The sequence below is a fragment of the Vombatus ursinus genome, unplaced genomic scaffold, assembly GCF_900497805.2.
Source record: "Vombatus ursinus unplaced genomic scaffold, bare-nosed wombat genome assembly UNPS02012602.1, whole genome shotgun sequence".
Lineage (NCBI taxonomy): Eukaryota > Metazoa > Chordata > Mammalia > Diprotodontia > Vombatidae > Vombatus > Vombatus ursinus.
The window spans coordinates 1,851,867-1,871,177 of NW_020952380.1; the positions used below are offsets into that span (position 1 = coordinate 1,851,867).

The 19,311-nt window shown below is 37.0% G+C and overlaps 1 protein-coding gene across 1 annotated transcript in view; it reads right to left on the reverse strand.

Annotated features, from left to right (window-relative positions):
* MTHFD1L (methylenetetrahydrofolate dehydrogenase (NADP+ dependent) 1 like) overlaps positions 1-19,311 on the reverse strand; it is a 214,189-nt gene that overhangs the window by 141,741 nt on the left and 53,137 nt on the right. Inside the window, exons 9-14 of the mRNA XM_027857977.1 lie at positions 18,953-19,035; positions 17,078-17,175; positions 14,434-14,607; positions 2,919-3,055; positions 2,134-2,180; positions 533-640 (exon numbers count right to left, since the gene is read on the reverse strand). Coding sequence (XP_027713778.1) covers positions 533-640; positions 2,134-2,180; positions 2,919-3,055; positions 14,434-14,607; positions 17,078-17,175; positions 18,953-19,035 — 647 coding nt within the window. The remainder of the gene's footprint in view (positions 1-532; positions 641-2,133; positions 2,181-2,918; positions 3,056-14,433; positions 14,608-17,077; positions 17,176-18,952; positions 19,036-19,311) is intronic.

The following is a 19,311-nucleotide window of genomic DNA, read 5'->3' on the forward strand; positions in this document are numbered from 1 at the left end:
TAGTTGTAGAAACTGAAGCAGATAGAATTGCAGTGACTTGCCCAGGGTCACACAATAAGTATCTAAGGCTTGATTTGAATTCAGGTCTTTTTGATTCCAGATCTAGTGTTTTATCCACTGTATTACTTAGCTGCCCTAAATTACTGTACTGATTAGAACAGCTAAGTCTTTCACAATTAATCACTGTTTCTATCTATCACAATATTTCTGTTACTGTGTATAATGTTCTCCTGGTTCTGCATCAGTTCATGTAAGTCTTTCCAGGTTTTTCTAAAACCATTCCGCTCATCATTTCTTATAGTACAATAGTATTCCAACACAATCATACAACACAACTTGTTCATATGTTCCCCAGTTGATGGGGATCTCCTCAGTTTCTCTTAGGTAAGAGAGAAAAAGCTCACAAAACCCTCAAAAAGCACTTGCCTCTAAAAAGATTCACAAATACCTAAACAAACAAATCTTTATTCTTTCAAGAAAGGATTAGAGAACCAGATGGTAAGTGAAGATGAAAACCAAAGGTCTTCCTTACCTTATCTGTCTGAGTACTTTCATGTAAAATCCGGGCATCAATAGCAGCAGCCAGCAAATTATTAGCAGCAGTAATGGCATGAATGTCACCAGTCAAGTGAAGATTGAACTATAAAAGAAATGAAAAAAAATTTCTTCTGCTGTTCCAGACCATCAAATCTGTGTTCAAAGCATTTCTGTAATTATAAATTCTTAAAGCAGAAGAAGCAAAAATGAATTGAAGCTACAAAATTTTAAAAATAAATGCATATATTATATTTTATGTATCAATGGATTATCATATATAATTAATATTTATATAATATGAAATATTTATAACATATAGAATTTATGTATTTACATAAGATTATAAACATAAATTTATAAAAAGAAATAAATGCATTTCCCCCCACGAAAAAGGAAAAAAAAATGAATTTTTAAGTGTACTTATCCTTCGGTTAAATTCGAATATTCCAAATAAGGGAATGCTGACAAACTAAAACACTGATTTCAAACTTAGAAATTTTCTTTTTCTTATTTATTCTAAGTTACCATACCTTTATTTTTTAAAAAAGGTTCTATGGGAGTTTTACTGAGTTTGAAGTAAGCAATACCATTGCCTAAGTCACTTTCAGTTCACTGGTTTTCTAATTCACTGTTAATTATCAAGGCCATTTTTATCTTTTAAAAAAATTATACTTTATTTTAATATTCATTTTTCAATTTTTTGATTTCCTAATTCTTTTCCTTCCTTCATACCCACTGAGAAGGCAAGAAACATACCACAACTTGTTCAGCCATTCCCCAACTGATGGACATCCCTCAACTTTCAATTCTTTGTCACCACAAAAAGAGCTGCTATAAATATTTTTGTACATATAGGCCCTCTTCCTTTGATCTCTTTGTGATATAGACCTAGTAGTGATAGTGCTGGATCACAGGGTATGTATGCACTGTTTTATAGCCATTTGGGATAGTTCCAAGTTGTTCTCCAGAATGGTTGGACCAGTTCACAATTCTATCAACAGTGCATTAATGTAGCTATTTTCCTATGTCCCCTCCAGCATTTGTCATTTTCCTTTTTGGTCATGTTACCAATCTGATAGGTGTTAGGCAATAACTCAAAACTGTTTTAATTTGCATTTCTCTTATCAATAATAATTTAGAGCATTTTTAATGACTAATAGCTTTATACTTTTATTTTGGGGGACTCAAAATTATTTTTGGATGAGAAAGTAATTTAATTCTTAAAGGGCAAGAAAATATGCACTCATAATTTTGACAAAAGAGAAGAGTACAAGGAGAGCTACTACTGTTGTTCAGTTGTTTCAGTCTGGTCTGACTCTTCATGATCTCATTTGCGGCTTTCTTGGCAAAGATACTAGAGTGGTTGGCCATTTTACAGAGGATGAAACTGAGGCAAAAAGGATTAAGTGACTTGCCCAAGGTCACACAGCTTAGTAAGTGTCTAAGGCCAGATTTGAACTCAGGAAGAGAGGAGTCTTCTGGATTCCAGGCCTGGCACTCTATATCCACTGCACCACCTAGGGGCCTCTGGGGCTATGAGGAAGGGGGAAATGTTAAGGTACCAATACACAATGTGGTCTTCCTTTATGCTCTTACCTCTTCCATGGGGATGACCTGAGCATATCCACCACCTGCAGCTCCACCTGGGTAACATAACAATAAAATATTCAGCAAATCCTATAACACCTGGCATATGATTATTATCAAACAATATTTGCCACACTAATGAATGGAAGTGTACATAATGTTAAAGTAAGTAAGTTACAAATTTAACCAATATGGGGGAAGAGAAAGGAGGAAGTGAATAAACATTTATTAAGTTCCTACTATGTGCCAGGTACTGTGCTAAGCACTTTACAAATATTATCTCACTTGTGAGGTAAGTGCTATTATTATCCCCATTTTACAGTTGAGGAAACTGAAGCAAATAGACATTAAGTGACTTGCCCAGGGTCACACAGATAGTTTCCGAGGTCTGATTTGAACTTGGTTTTTCCTGACTCCAGGCTCAGCATTTCAGACACTGTGTTACCTAGATGCCTCTAAAAAGGCAAGAGAGGAAGTGATCAAGGATATTCAGAAATCTACATTAAAACAAGGCAGGACAAGAAGTATTTAGAGCCCATATAAATGCAGTACTCAAATACATTAATTGTAATAGGCAAAAGAACCACATGAACAAAACATCCACAAGACAAATACCCCTGCAATATGATATTCTCTTATGAATTTCACAATTACATTTGAACTGCATATTGCCTGGAATTAAATACAGCATAGTATGAAATTTGTCACTTTTCATTATTATCAACAAGAAAAAGTCATCCATTTCTCAAGGGAAGAGAAAATGAGATGTTGCATGTATTTATAGGATAAAATACCTTTAACACCAAAAGTAGGTCCTTGTGAAGGCTGCCTCAGACAAGCAAAGGAATTAACGTGCAGGTGTGCCGTCAGGGCTTGAACAAGCCCAATGGTAACTGTGCTTTTGCCTTCTCCCAAGGGCGTAGGGGTGATCCTTATAAAAAAACAAACACAAATACTGAATTAACTCCAAGTGACCATAACCAGGTGGGATCCAATGCTTGCAAAGGACACATCATTGCAGGTACTCATTTCCTGGACTCTGTGATGACCGCTGAAATTTGGTCTTCTGAGGATCAGTCTAAGAACGTCCTCTTTACTCATCACTTTTACAGTTTTTTAATGCAATCTAGCAACAAGTAACTGTTCCTAAGATGAAGTTTATAAATAGGAGTTAAAAGAGCATTCTCAGTTTAATGCATGAAATACTTTTTCTCTTCCCAGAATTCACTATTCATTGAACTTGCCAAAGACAAACATGTTAACATACTTATGTATTTACATTTGTGAGGTCTTTACCATTTACCCAACAACAGCAAACAATCAACTGAAAGCTGCTGGATCATTAAAACTTGCCCACACCACTCACCTCTCCTTAGCTAAAACCAGGATATAAGTGAGTGTCCTCACATCAAGAGGATAAGTAATAGGCAGTGATACTAAGGAAATCATCAATTTCTCTTATTTCCTCAAGACAGAGAATTTAAAATTCCCTCAAAAGAGCTTAAGCACTTCCTCACTCACTGTTGACAGTAACTCATTAATTCAACAAACATTTATTGGTGACACAGTGTATGCCTTGGTGCTTTACACGTAACTTAAAAAATATTTGTTAAGTGGATGAATGACAGGATGCAGAAGCAAAGGATAATAAATGCTAAAAGACATGTCATACTAGAGCACTTTGACTGGTATATTCTATTAGTAAATTCTATTACATATGGACCTCAGGACCTGAGAAACAGAAAGGGGATGAGGACTCAGACGATTCCTGGGTTCTTGAGATACTGACAGATTAAATGAGATACTGTTATGCAAAGTATTTGTAAAATGTTAAAGCACTATATAAATGTTAGTAACTGTTTCTTATTACTATTGACAGAAAACATGGCTGAAACGATTCTGAAAAATTACTCACATTATTATATACCGTGACAAATGAAAAGTTCGAAAGACATAATTTCTGAGTAATCATTTTATAATTATGGCTAGTGAATAATTAATAATTAATAAAAGGATGGTCATTTGGCCATATTTTGTAACCCAACGACAGTTCACGGTGGCCTTTTGATACTTATATGCCCTTGGAAGAATGGGTATTCTCGACAGACTACAACAAACTCTGACTGGTCAACAATTAATGAAAATGAATGTTATAATAAAAGGTAAGCCTATTCTAATGAGGGACTGAGGGACTTGACTTTGATTATGTATGTGACTCTTACTCCCAGACCACCCACAGCCCTCAATCTAGACAAAGGAACCACTACCCATCCAAGCCTGAGTAGCACACAATAGGCTTCCTTGGTTGGGTGGGGTCTGACAAAATTTAGGAGAATGTTAAATTCAATCTCATTATCATCCCTATTCTTTTTTTTTTTTAAAGGCAATTGGGGTTAAATGACTTGCCTAGGGTCACACAGCTAGTAAGTGTCACATCCCTATTTTTGGGGGGGTTGATTTGACATGGTAGAGAATGAGAAAAAAGGAAGGGTAAAAATCTTGGATCTCAATAGTAATTGGTTATAAATATAAGAGAGAAATAATCATTTCTCTAAATAGTTATTGCCTATTTGTGTCTATGCACTCCCCCTTAAGGTCTCTAAGAACCACTGAGGCTGGGATTGTGCCCTAATTATCTTAGCTGAACCAATGAATGAATGAATGAATGAATGAACAACTCAGTATAGGACAGTATTCTGTGGACTTGGCAGGCACTTAATAAAATGGTTGCTTACAAATAAATGAAGATATAGGGAAAACAAGGTAATCGCAAAAAAGACTGGCAAGTCTTTTTTTGTGTACTGAAGTACACAAAGCCCTGTTTTTTGCTAATGAGTAGATAACAAGGAATGGAAGAATCACTTCTTACAGCTAACTCTTGCTAGACACCTGCTAGAAAGAAAGGTGATGGGTGAAGAAGAAGGAATTGCCAGATTGTTTTCAAGACAATACCATTTAAACATCTATTGGAAAGATAACATGAAGCCTAAGAATTTTAAACTGAATTCCAAACTGTATCTGTAATGGGAAGGCAGAGGAAAAGATTTTGGGAAACTGGCTGCCTACTGTGCCATCTCTGGGTAAGCCCCATTATACTGATGAGCTAAAGACTCACAGACCACCATAGCAAACAGGCTTTCACCCCGGAAAATCCACTGGCAACAGTCACTTGGCCAATGAAACTATTTGAGTGCTCCTGAGAATTCTGAAGAATTTCAAAACTAAGGATGTTGACATAATATCCACATCCACATCTGTTTATGTGGCAAATTCTGGAATCATGCCAACACCTGCAACAAAAGGATAATCAAATCACAGTTCTTCCGTCTTCCTCGCTGCCCACCCTTCTAGGAGTGACACAAGGAGTTTTGAATTCCTATTCATTCACAGCCTTCTTGCAAAAAACACATAAAGGAAAAAATGGTGGAGTTTAAAATTCTTCAGAATTCCTATTTGTGAGGTCTTTTATTTTCTGCAAATGGAATATGTGCTTTATTTCAGCTATGTGGCATTAAGCATTACATTTTTCATTCCCAAGGAAATCTTAGTATACTTGCCTAAGGGAGCCAAAAAGAGACACGCCTTGTTAGTGACCTCCTCAAAACTTGGACTAAAAAAGACAATTCTTAATTAGAAACATATTACTCCCCAGGTTTTTGGGGGCCATTTTTTTTGCCATTGTTATTACAATTCAGCAAAAGTATGAAAGTAGCAAAAACAAAAATGCCTTGTATTAAGTGAAATAATGAATGATGTTAAAAGGAAATATAATAAAGAATATACATCTGTTCATTCTTTACATGAATATTTAGTATCAAAATCTGGTTTTATTTTTTTTTACAAATTGGGAGTTTATATTTAATCCTTTCATCCTTAGTTTAGTTATAAACTAGATTATAAAACATATAATATTACATAAAATAATGATAAGTATTATTATATAGTACAAACCAGGTTAATTAACTAAGGAACTCTTGATTATGCTAGCTCAAGGTCTATGCTGTTGTGATGCCTCATTGTGACCTTGGATTTTAAAAAGCTATATATCCTGGTTGGTCCTATCAGTCTAGAAAGCCTTTGAGAATGTGACTGGTGATAGACTGTGTCTGTCATCCAAGAAGCAGTCTGCTTTTCAGAACTCCCCATCAGATTGGCCACATGGTGATAATATTTTTTCAGCCACTGTACTTTTCAAAGTTCATTTATTAAGTTACAAAGTTGTTTTTGTAAGGATGGAGAAAATGCCCATATTGATAAAATTATAAGTCCCTAAAGCACAGAAGAAAGTCTAACTTTAAAGTATCTTGGGATCAAAGATTTAGAGCTGGAAGACCCTTAATTCAACTCCTTCATTTTATAGATGAGGAAATTGAGGTTTAGAGAATTTAAAGTACTTGCCCAGGTTCACACAGCTACTAAATGGCAAGAAAGTGTTTATTTAAAAGCTATCTAAGGGACAGCTAGGTGGTACAGTGGATGGAGCACTGGCCCTGGAGTCAGGAGAACCTGAGTTCAAATCTAGCCTCAGACACTTACTAGCTTTGTGACCCTGGGCAAGTCACTTAACCCTATTGCCTTGCCTATCAATCAATCAATAAATGCTAATTTAGGGTATCAGCTTTCATTTCCTGGTCAGTTCCTAAGATGTAACAATGTCTTATTTTGAACAACATTAAAACCACAGTGATCATACTCTAATTTGGAATTAGCATAATTCCTAGACTCAATTTAACTTTTGAAAGAAAGAAAACAGGGTTCTGCTCAAATTAATGTGTAAGACAGCAGGTGAAAGGGGATACTGAACTTATAAAATACTTTAAAGTATTTAAAAACAAGTAGGATGCTAATTACAAAGGATTTTTAACAATTCATTAAAGCAGATCCCCAATAACCTCTTTCTAGTACTTTGTTCAAATGGTGCATGGTCACTGTCTATATAAATACATCCTAAAAAATTGCTACGATCAGTCTTTTTTACTAACCTATTGGTATAAATTAGTTTATTTTCGAAGAAACACCTACAATAAAAAATTAGGGAAATGTTTTGCTAACCCTTCAAAGAAAGTAAAGAGAGTCCCATTTATTTGATAACTCATTCAGAGAATTCTTGCTATATACTTTTTAAAAGGCCTAATAAAAGTTCAAACTAGCTGCCTAAATTAATTACAAATTTTCAATTATTTTATATTATACTCAACTTGACACAAACCAGAGATGATCCTTCCCAGGCAATTCCTCATCAAATCACAGACACTCAAAAAAAAAGGAAACTTTCTTTTAGGATGAATTGTCTATTATTCATCAACAGGCACTCTTACAAGAACTGGTCTTCAACCTGTACTGTCTCCATACAAGCCCCTAGGATTCAGTGCCCTTTACATTTGCATTTCTTTTATAACACTCAGAAGTTCAATTTAAGTATAAAAAGTTCAAGGATCTCTGGGAGTAGGTCTATTATCTAAACACAGCTGTTGTACTCTGCAGACAACTGAAAGCCAAGTGATCTGACAGAAATAAAGCCCCAAAGCTGCAAAGAAAGCTCTCTGGGCAGGTTCAGTACAAACACCAAAACAAATGACTAAAAAATGAAAAGTTTGGTCAAATCAATTATTGGCAGCAATTTAAGGGGGAAAAAAGAATGAAGGTTTAATTATCTAACTGGGAAAAAAAACCCACTGACTGGTGTTAAACAAAACAAAAACATAAGCAGCTAGGAGGCAAAGTGGATGGAGCACCAGGCCTGGAATTAGGAAGGCCTGAGTTCAAATTCCGCTTTGCTTCACACATTTACTCGCTGTGTGACCTTGACCTTAACTCATTTACCTCAGTTTCCCCATGGGTAAAACAGGAATAACATCTATCTTGCAGTGTTGTCATGAGAAAAAAAAAAAGTGAGATAATATTTGTAAAGTGTTTTGTAAACCTTAAAGCTCCATACAAATTCTGGCTATTAGAAATAAACCTAAGTGAAGTTTTTCTGTCATTGCCACACATGTAATTCCAAGAAGCCTAAGAATTTAAATTGATTTTTAAAAAGCCCAAATCATCATGAGTTAATATGTCATTACATGCAATAGACATTATGTATGGTATAAATACACACACATCCACTATGCACAATGTAAGTATACACATCTGCTTGTGGTATGGAGTGGGTAAGTGGCAGGAATGCAGAGTCAGGTTTGTGGAGTGTGTGTTTTGGGGGAACACAATGGTTTAGGATGTGGATTTTAAAACATTACAGACAGAAGAGGGCCTACAGAGGGTCCTGGTACTGAGTGGAGTCCATGGTGAGCAAACCAGGCTTTGTGGTCACAGGGTAGAGACCCTCCCTCCAGGGCTGGCTGAGATGCCTGGGTGAAGGCCAGAAACATCTCTTTATTCCCAGCAGTCCCAGAGGACTTCATAGACAGAGTGCCAGGCCTTCCCCTCCCCCATTCCAAGGGCAGGAGCAGGGCCCACTGGAGTGGCTGCCCAGACAGATCAACAGTCACTAAGCATTTATTAAGCTCCTATTATGTGCCAGGTACTGTGCTAAATGGAGATACACCATAGAGAGCTAAAAAAAAAAAAAGCAGATAGCCCCAGATACAGCCCCTGTTCTCATTTGGCATCTATTCACATTATACACACCCTGCCTGCTGTGTGGCTGGTCCACACACTGGGACGCAGGACAGGGACAGACTAGGGGGAGATTGGGCGGGTAGGAGGGCTGTGGGCTAGATTCTTTCTCTCTCATGCCTTAGCTGAGGAAAGGGGGGGAGCATTTACCCACAAAGAAACTATCTCCTCTCCGCCTCAATTAAAATTTTTAAAACATATTTATGTTTATACTTAAAAAATAGATGAATATATTAAGTATTTAACAAATATAAATATATGTATCTTCCTTTCTCTCTCTCTCTCTTATACACACAGACACACACAAACATACACGTATGATGAGAGAAAAGAAGGGGAAGACAGATGGGTTGGTGGATCAAGAAGTCACTTCAGAGCCAAGACAGGCCCCTGGCTAAGTGAACCTACACAAAACATGTACCTTCTCAGACAACTTTAAAATTGTGAGTTACAGAGGAGTTGACCTACAGTTTCTTTCTCTAGGTGTTCCCAATATCAGTAAATCACAGGTACACTCCCTTTTGCTAGCCTAAAGTACATAGGTACGTACTTACATATGTATCTATCTGGCCTTGAGAGAGAAAGAAAAAGAGGGAGACACACACACACACACACACACTCTCTCTCTCTCTCTCTCTCTCTGTGTCTCTCTCATATACTGTGGCTACAATGTGGGTCTAGCTCTCAAACCAAATTCCTTTTTGTTAAAGTAACTGGGAAAATATGTAAAATTCAAGAGCCCTTAAGATTCTGTTGGCATATTTCCCTGAACAATTCCCAGTGCTTTTCATTTTGTAAGGCAAAGCAAATAAAGAGATGTGTAGGTGTAAATACCATGAGATGTGGAGCTGATGAAACACAGATGATCCTGACTGAATGAGAAAGTTTAAAGTTTAATCTTTTCAGCATTTAGGTTATTTGTACTATGGTTTCTTAGAGAAATAATTCATTGTTGTAAAATTCAATAATAACATTTTTAAAAGTGCAAAAATGAATTTAAGACCATTGGAGAGTATTTAAATAGTTGTACCTCAAATTTTTTAAATATTGAATGAAATAAGAACTACTTTATGGCAGGGGAGAGACAGATGAAACAAACTGTTAGTAAACTATGATGATTCCTAACAACTAATTTTTCCACTAATGGTATGTCAGAAATCAAACTATCACATTACTATACTCAAGGCAGTTAGGTGGTGCAGTGGATAGAGCATTGGGCCTGGAATCAGGAAGACTTCTTTCTCCAGTTCAAATCTGGCCTTAGACACTTAACTAGCTGTGTGATCCTGGGCAAGTTACTTAACCCTATTTGCCTTGGTTTCCTCATCTGTAAAATGAGCTGGACAAGAAAATGGCAAACCACTCCAGTATCTTTGCCAAGAAAACCCCAAATGGGGTCACAAAGGTCAAACATGACTGAAAAATTACTGAACACCAAAAATTACAAGTGTCTTTAATGACCTTTTAAATGTCTGGCTATGAAAAATTATAAATTGTGATGCAGTTTATTCAGTCTCCCCCAAAAGAGCCATTTTGGTTTCTCTGGGCAATGCTTTCCCTTCTTATGATAAGGCTATATAATAATTTATTTAAAAAGAAAAAAAGCAAAATCCCAAAACTTTTAATTCTGTTGCAGAGGAAGACTATATCTTCAAAACTATCTGTTGCAATGACCTTCACTATGGTGGATGTTTTATTTGTATATTTTGAAGGTTTCCTTTGGAGAAGGCAGCTAAGGCCTCAATAATAAAAAAAAGTAGAGAAATTGCTCTCTTGAGATTAAATACATTCATTCAGGTTTAAGTTTCACTTATACACATGCGTGCGCGCACACACACACACATATATACACTTACACATACATACACTGTAGCTCCTTTGTTATATAACAGAAAGCTGGCAATAGTATAAGCCAGGTATTGTGGTCTAAATACTGGCTACATCACTCTTTAAGTTGGGGAAACATGAGTGACTACGATGCGTGTGAGCCATGCTTGTGCTACGACAACCTTGTGAGGCAGGTGCTACTGGGTGCTCACTGTCTTTCTCAGGATAACCTCAAATCTGATGACTGAATGTCCCTATCACGTATGTGTGAGAGCTTCCTGGGCTAGCCTGTGATTCCTGAAGGCAGATACCACAGAGGCCCAGTCAGACACTAGGTTGCTTTTACATCTATAGCTTTCAAATTCACTCAACAAACATTTACTAAGTACCTACTCTGAGAAAGGCACTATACCAGATTTTAGGGATAGAAACAGCACATATATCATAGAAATAGCAGAGATCCTGCTGCCAAATAAGGCAAAGACAACTGACCAAGTAACTATGATATAAAGAAGAGTGAGGTAAGTCCAAGAAAGAGTGAGGTAAGTACAAGGGAGGGGTCTAGGCAAAGTGTTATGAAAAGTTTAGTGAAGAAATTACTTCATTTGTGGAGGGAAGAAGAAGCAAGGCCTCATACAGGTAATACCTGAGTGATATTTTGAAGGAAGGGTAAGACTTTAACAGAAAGAGATGAGGTAAGAGGAAGAGGCAGAATCTCTTCTAGGCAAGGGGGGGTTAAAATGATATTCCATGTTAGAGGTGGAAAGAGTAGAGGAAGGTACACAAAGGAGATTATTATGTGTTATGCCTGAAAAGGTGACTAAAAAATATTATCACCTTGTTGGGTAATCTGATGGGGAGTTCTGAAAGCCAGGCTGCTTCTTAGACAACAGACATATAATCTATCATCAGTCACATTCACAAAAGTTTCCTACATTGGGAGGACCAAACAGGACACATATGCTTTGGGCGTAGCTATTTAGAATCCAAGGTCACAATGAGACATCATAACAGGATAGATCTTAAGCTAGCATAATCAGAGTAAATAGGCTGTATACATTACATACAGTATAACTTTTTAATTAGTTATAGTATAAATATATACATATGTGTGTGTGTGTATACCCACATATACACATTCTGTCTTACTGTCCAAATGTTTCACATGTATGCCGATGACAGGCCTCAAGATAATGACACATGAAAATTGACCGGTGGAATAAGGGAATTTTTAGCCAGGAAAACGCCTAACATTTATATCCCGTTTTAGCTTTCCATATTATTTCATTTGATCTTTACAACAACCTTGTGCGGTAGCTGCAATTATTATCCTCATTTTAGAGATGAGGAAACTGAGGCCAAGAGGGGCTAAGTAATTCGCTCAGTTAATTTGCATTTTAATACTTGTTAACTGGTCCGCAAATCAATGTTTAATAATAGTTATCCATTCTATATCTTCACTTTTCCTACTGTGGTTTCAGTATATCATGGGTAGGCATAAGAAATTAAATGGGAATTTTTTGGGAGTTTTACAGAAGCTGCAGACAGTATGCAAAAGCCAGCAGATGACACAGAAAAATACTGAACCCAAATTTTACAATAAGGTATTGTAAACACTCCATAAAAGAAAATGAAAAAAATTCAGACTTCTTCATTGGTACAAAGAGAGGGCCAAAAAATTTTACCCGGATTTTAAAGATCACGGGTGTACCACATCCCTAAACCCACTGCCATGTGGAAGGGATAACTGTATTAGTAACTCAAATGTATATAGTTACAGTGACCATGTAACCTCACATGTAAACAACCAAATACAATAGGATGCCAACACTTCTGGGACAGCCTATATATGAGGTAGACAATGTAAACTATATTATTCTCCCTTTACAGAAGAGGACCTCAGGTTCAAACACAACACAGTTAGTTAATAAGAGATTAGGGTGGTTGCTGTCCTTCATTCTCAAAGAGGACCAAATGACATCACTATGTTGGAGTCAAAGTACAGTGCGTCCTACTGTGGCTGATCAGACCAATACAAGCTTGGAATGCTCTAACACAGGTTGGGCACAAATAATTCATGTGAACATTTGGGGAGGATTCTCTACATTTGCACATCTCTTGTTTCTTTTGAGCTACTTCAACTCTGCTTTGCTCACAGAGCACAGCACCTTCTCTGATGAGGGCATGACATGTTGGGCAGTCCTGTGGCAGTGTCTCGCATGTCACGTAATCAATTCCAAAGTTCTTAAGAGACACCTTGAGAGTGTTCTCGTATCGTTTTTTCTGACCATCATGTGAGTGCTTGCCTTGTGTGAATTCTCTGTAAAATAGTCTTTTAGGCAAGTGTATGCTTGGCATTTGACAACATGGCTAGCCCATTGGAGTTTCACTCTCTGCAGTAGAATTCAAATACTTAGCAGTTTAGTTTAAGAAAGGTAATAAGAGGTAGCCGGGTTTTGAACTGGGTTCATCTGATTGCAAGTTCACTAGTCTCTCAGTTAGCATGTACTATTGACTGGGACACAAAAATAGCTTCATTTTATAAAATGGAGTATCATGAGGGTATTGGTTAAAACAAGATTCTCTTTACGCAAAGTATGAATGACATATTGGCTCTTCGCTTAGATAAATTAAAATAACTAGACATTATAAAATACCTGAGAGTATACCTGCTAAAACAGACACAGGAACTATACAAACATAAACATAAAACACTTTAGGGTAATATTTATTGTTCATAGGTAGGTAAAGCCTACATAATAAAAAAATGACAATTTTACCTAATTTATATAATGCCATCTCAATTAAATTGCTAAAAAATTATCTTAATGAGTTAGAAAAAAATAATAACAGTTCATTTGGAAGATCAAAATGTCAGGAACTTCAAAGAAACCAGGTGAAAAAAATGTAAAGAAAGCCAATTCAGTAGTATCAGACCTTAAACTATATTATGAGGTGGGAGTATTGTTGGAGTGCAAAATAGATAATCTTCATTATTTTAAATTAAAATTTTTCTTGTACAAATAAAACCTACGTAGCCAAAAACAGAAGGAATGCAGAAAATTGGGAAAAGATTTTCATAGACAATCTCTCAGACAGAACGTGACTGGGTTGGAATATAGCTGTGGTGTAGGAAATAATAAGCTGGTTGACTTAGAAAAACATGGAAAGATTTGGATTTATGAAAGAAGATGCTATCCACATTAAGAGAAATAGATGACAACTGGAAATAAGCACAGTATGGTCTTACATATATGTATATGAGTGTATATATATATATGTGTGTGTGTGTGTGTATGTTTATAGATATCTATATCTACCTACATCTGCACTTAATTGTAGCCTTCTGGGGAGGGGGGCGTAGGCGGGGGAGGGAGAGAAAAAAACAAAGTAAAAAGTGCACAGCAGAGAACAAAAGAAAACCTACAAGAAAGCAAAGAAAAGCCAGAGAGCTTTGAAAACAATGTGGAGTATTTACTATAAAGGTTTTCTTGAAATGGAAATTTATTGTTTTATATTGAATCCTCTCTTATGTTCTGTTGTATACATGGCAATGTTTTTTCCTTTTCTTTTCTTATTTTGTATAAGTTTAAAATAAACTTAAAAACTTAAAAAATAGTAATTTAACAACAAATATTATTGCTTATTGTCTACAAACCACTTCATACTAATAAGATATGGTCTGTATTTGAATAACCCATTCTCATAGCAAATGAAATAACCAAAGCATTACCTCATTTGAAAATGAAAAGATAAACAGGAGAGTAGATTTGAGTTAGAGAGGGCAAAGAGAAGTGTTAAAGTGGGATACTGTTTCCAGGACAAGACGATGTTAAAAAGAAGGATTAAATATGGCCTTACCCAGCAACTAAGACGTATTTTCCATCTGCTTGATCCTTTAGCCTCTCTAGCAGGGACAAACGTACTTTGGCTTTGCTTTGGCCATAGATTTCAATTTCATCTGCAAGCAATCCTATTTCCTTGGCAAGGACATCAACAGCTTTTGGAGTCTGTCCTCTGGAAATCTCAATATCACTGGAAGAAAAAAACAAATAAAAGACAAGGGACTTCTCAGCCTAGGTGGTCGAGAACAGAGCACAAAAACACGAATTAGGCCATCAATCAAATTAACATAACCTGTCTGTTTAGGGCTTTTCCCCAGAGTAAAAATGATTAAAGCTAAAGAAAGTATTGAGGGTTTTTGTGTTTTGTTTTGTTTTTTTAAAGAAAAGCAACTCATTGGTCTTTTCACCTAGGCAATGGAGGATAAAGATAATACTCACGTTAACACATGTCCAATGTGTTATTTATATCACTGTATGGCCTGAAGGATGCCTAAATCTGTGGTATAGTTGGGTCCTTTTATGTGGTCCTTTTTGTATTCTTTGATCATTCCCATATCAAAGATTACATAATGTTTTTATGATGGTCTGGGCACAGAAGTCTCTTTGATGTTTAAGAATACAAATCTGGAATTTCATTTTACTTGTGGACCATGTGCTTTCTTCTTCCTACATGTATTGTCTCCTCTCAGTAGAACGTGAGTTTTCTCAGAGCAAGAATTGTCTTACTTTTCCATTTGGATCCCCAGTGCTTAGCATGGTGCTCTGTAAAGAGTATCTGCTTAATACATCTCCCCACCTCCACCCCAGTCCTTCATTCTAAATCCAAAAAACATGCTTCAAAAATAATTTATTAACTGTATAACTCAGACAGAGAGAGGCAGCAGGGCAGAGTGGATAGAGGGCAAGTCTCAAAGTCACCAAAGTTTCAAGTCTGGTCTTTGACATGTACTTTCTATATAACTTCAGACAAGTCACTTAATGTCACAATGCTCTCAGGAAACTCAGCAAAAAGATTATAAGGATCATAAATTTAGAAGAGACCTTTAATAGCCCTTCTTTTTACAGATGAGGAAACTGAGGCTGAGAAAGGTTAAGTGATATTCCTAAGATCACTCATGTGGTAAGGGACAAAAAGGTGGGACCCATATCCTCTGATTCCAAAACTAGTGCTCTTTCCACTGTACTGCACTGGGTTTTGGAAGGCAGCATAATTTGCTGAGCATTTACCAGAGAGTGTTGGTAGAAGGAGTTTTTATACTTGGTTCCATACATCAATGAAATCACAGCTCACAGACAAAAATAATGAGTAGTTAACTCTGAAACAGAACAACCTAGTGATCAACTTCATATTTAGTAAATCTGAGTTTGGATTGTACCCAGAGAATCCTGGGAAAACCACAGAGCCAATCCAATCTAAATCCATATAACACCGTGATATTCTGCCAATGTCGCACTATACATCTCCTATGACTTCCCAGTGTGCCACAGAGCCTTCTCCAGACAGGCAGTGAGTCCCTCTTCTCTCATTCTGCCATTCCTAGAGCCAAAGGCAAGTTCGCCATGTAGCCCCAACACCAAACCCTACCCTCTGCCATGGCTTCCCCTTGCTGTATGATTAGTTCACTGAAGGACATAAAGCAAGCCACCTCCTACAGGTGGTCTGCTGCATGGTAGGCATGTGAAGGGAGTGAGATCAGTGTTGGGGATAAAGGACAAACTCATCCACTGAGGCAGAAAAGATAGAATGATACCCAAGGAGCAAAAAGTCCAGAATGAGCTCCACAGACCTACAATGCATGGAAGAATAGAGCAATACATGTCTCTCCCAATCAGGCTCCTAGGGTGCTTTTATCTTCCTACTTCTTCCTTTCTCCCCTTCTCTGTTCTAACTGTTTTTAATCCTCTCTGATTGTAGTAGCATAAGTCAGTAAGGCAGAATTTCAAAATTCTTTAAGGATTGTCTTCTGACTAAATGATACATGCTAACTTCATTTTAATATTTTTTTATGACCTGAAAATTGCCTCAATGTCTTGGTTTCAGCAGCAGGGGAAGCCAAATTTTGCAAATCAAACAAATGCATCTTTTAAAAAAAAAATTCTACCTCCCAAAGGTTAGTACAGAGATTTAGGGGGTACATATTGGCTGACTAGAGATAGTAAATCTACCTTAACCCTACTATATCACCCAGTGAAGGACTCTATTTTTGTATAAACCTGATAACTACAACAGGTAAAATAGCTTTCCACTAGAAACACAACACATTTTAAAACTGGGAGCTTACAATCCTAAAGTAATGAGTTTAGATTACAGAATCTTTTTAACTACTGAGAAAGATTAACTTGGCTACTTTACTTATTAAGAAAAGACAAATGTTGCAAGGTAAACAGGAGATAAATGGTTAACTCCCAAATCATATCTCTTATAAGCCATTTCACTAAGGAAACACTGGACAAGCATGCCCCCGATATCAGAATAATACAGACGCTGGGGCAGCTAGGTGGCGCAACAGATAGAGCTCCAGCCTTGGAGTCAGGAGGACCTGAGTTCAACTCTGGCCTCAGACACTTGACACTCACCAGCTGTGTGACCCTGGGCAAGTCACTTAATCCCACTACCTAGCCAAAAAGAAAAAAAAAGAATAATACAGACATGCCTTTACCTGGGGACTGGTGAGAGGGGCTGAAGCTTTAAACTTCGGAGTTTCCACCTCCTGTACTGCTGCTCCCGAAGCCACCTCCTCCCACTGTTAACCACATTCTTGAAGAAAGAAACAGAAAAACAAGTTCTATATTTTCAAAATTAGAAGTTATACTTAAGTACAAAGAATGTGAAAAGAGACAATCACAGAGGCAAAAATATCACACTAATATAGTGTTTTCCTCTCAGCCACCCTCTGAGGTGGATTAAAGTAGTCTAAACACTAAAAGGTAAAGCTTTGTACAACATATTTAGACTTTGTGGGATTTGGGGGGGCAGGGGAGTGAGTAGAGTAAGAGGTTTTAAAAAACAAAACTGGAGAATTTGTACACTATTAGGAAAAACTGAAACAGGAGAAGGCAAAAGACAACAAGCAAGCTACCTTCAATGAAATTATTCCATGTTTAGCTTGTCAGCACTATGTATTGTGGGAGTAATTCTCTCCCTTCCTACATCCCAAGACCTGGGGCTGGGGCGGGGTGTGTGGAGAGTTCCTTTACTTCATCCTTTATTATCTAGGAAGCTTTTCCTGCCCCACTAGAATGGCAGGAACATAAAAGTGGTAATGAGAGGGGCTTCAGGTGAGGTCTGACAGAAGCTAAGGAGTTAAGTTTTACACAAAGATAGGGAACTGCTTGGCTGGAACTTCAAAGGGTGAAAAAGAGGATAAAAACAATGGATTCTTTCAGTCTACAAATCTCCTCCTTTTCAATCTGTCAACCTCTGTCCAGCCAATCACCACTATCTCACATAACAGTTTCAGCAAAACTGTACTCTCAGGAGGCAAATTAAGTATAACAAACCAGCACAACTTAGTTTAGGTCAAATGCTTCACAATTCTTGTTATCAGTATATGTTTTCTTTGAAGTTGGAAAAAAAAAAGATAGAAGGTGTGTGTGTATGACTAAGACGGAGGTAGGCTGGTCACGTTCCAAGATCAGGAGATATCTGGTGAGTAGCTCCCCAAGGCCTCCATTGGTATCCATTAAATACCAAGAGATCAAAGAGGGATACTTCTAGCAAGCTGGGTAGACATCATATGGAGATGTACAGGAAGACAAAGAGTTACACTAGGGTTAGGATTCTTAAGAGGAGGAGTGATCTGGCCCCTGGAGGAAGTACCCCCACATCTATGTCTTTCTTTCAGAATAATGGAACGTTTGACCAGCAACAGGTAAAAGGTTTAACAAGTACAAGAAAATTCATTTATAAGCAAAATCTTGATAGGGGATAAAAGTACATAAAAAGGAAGATATATTGGCCTCTTTTCACTTCTCCAAGTCCAATAGTAACATTTAAATTATTTTTGATTTTCTGACACCCTTATCAGGACTAACAATCCACAATGTTTTCTTTTCTTCCCCTCAATTAATAAAATACAAGGTTTCGATAAGTGGTCAACATAGTTCACTGCTAATGTTTATCTGTATAGATGTAGAGCATACACTCCCACAATACAGCTGGCCCTTTTTTAATACCTACACCTCCAGAATAGTAGTGTATACTGTATACAGTATATGCAAGGTCACACTTAAGGAATGTTAGTAAAAGCACACTCCACTACAGTTTTTATAAAGATCTAGGGTGTTCATAATAATAATACTATAATATTTTGTGGTTTAAAAGCTTCACCCGCTAAAGGTTCTTGGAAAGAAAACAGAGATGAGTCGAATTTTGTTTCTGTAGCAGTTATCCATCCAATTTAGGTCTCAGGTTTCTTCCCTTGTAAAGAATGTAATTGCCAATTACCCGGGAACACAGTATTGACAACAAAGAACAGGCATTCTGCTCCTCATCAAACATGGAACCCAATGAACTGCACGAGAAGCAAACAAACCTGAATCCTCAGGGCTGCTGCAAGGAGACCTACATCATCTTCTACAGTCAGGCCATTGAATTGTACACCACATTCATGCTTCCCTGCAAAATGTTGGGAAAAACACATCACTGCAAAAGTTTGTCCTGATGAATGAGTAATCCTTAAGAAAGGTAGTCATAGTCATAGTCATAAACATAGCAAGACAGTTATGATTCTGGGGACAGGTTACATCAGATCATCAAACAAGGGGACAGAATTTAAATCTCAAATTCAGGCCTCTTCCAATATAATAAAACCATTTGGCTGTCATGGGCATTTAATGAAATACCTGTTACTCAAGTTCTTAACTGTGAAACAAATGGAAACAGTGCCATTTG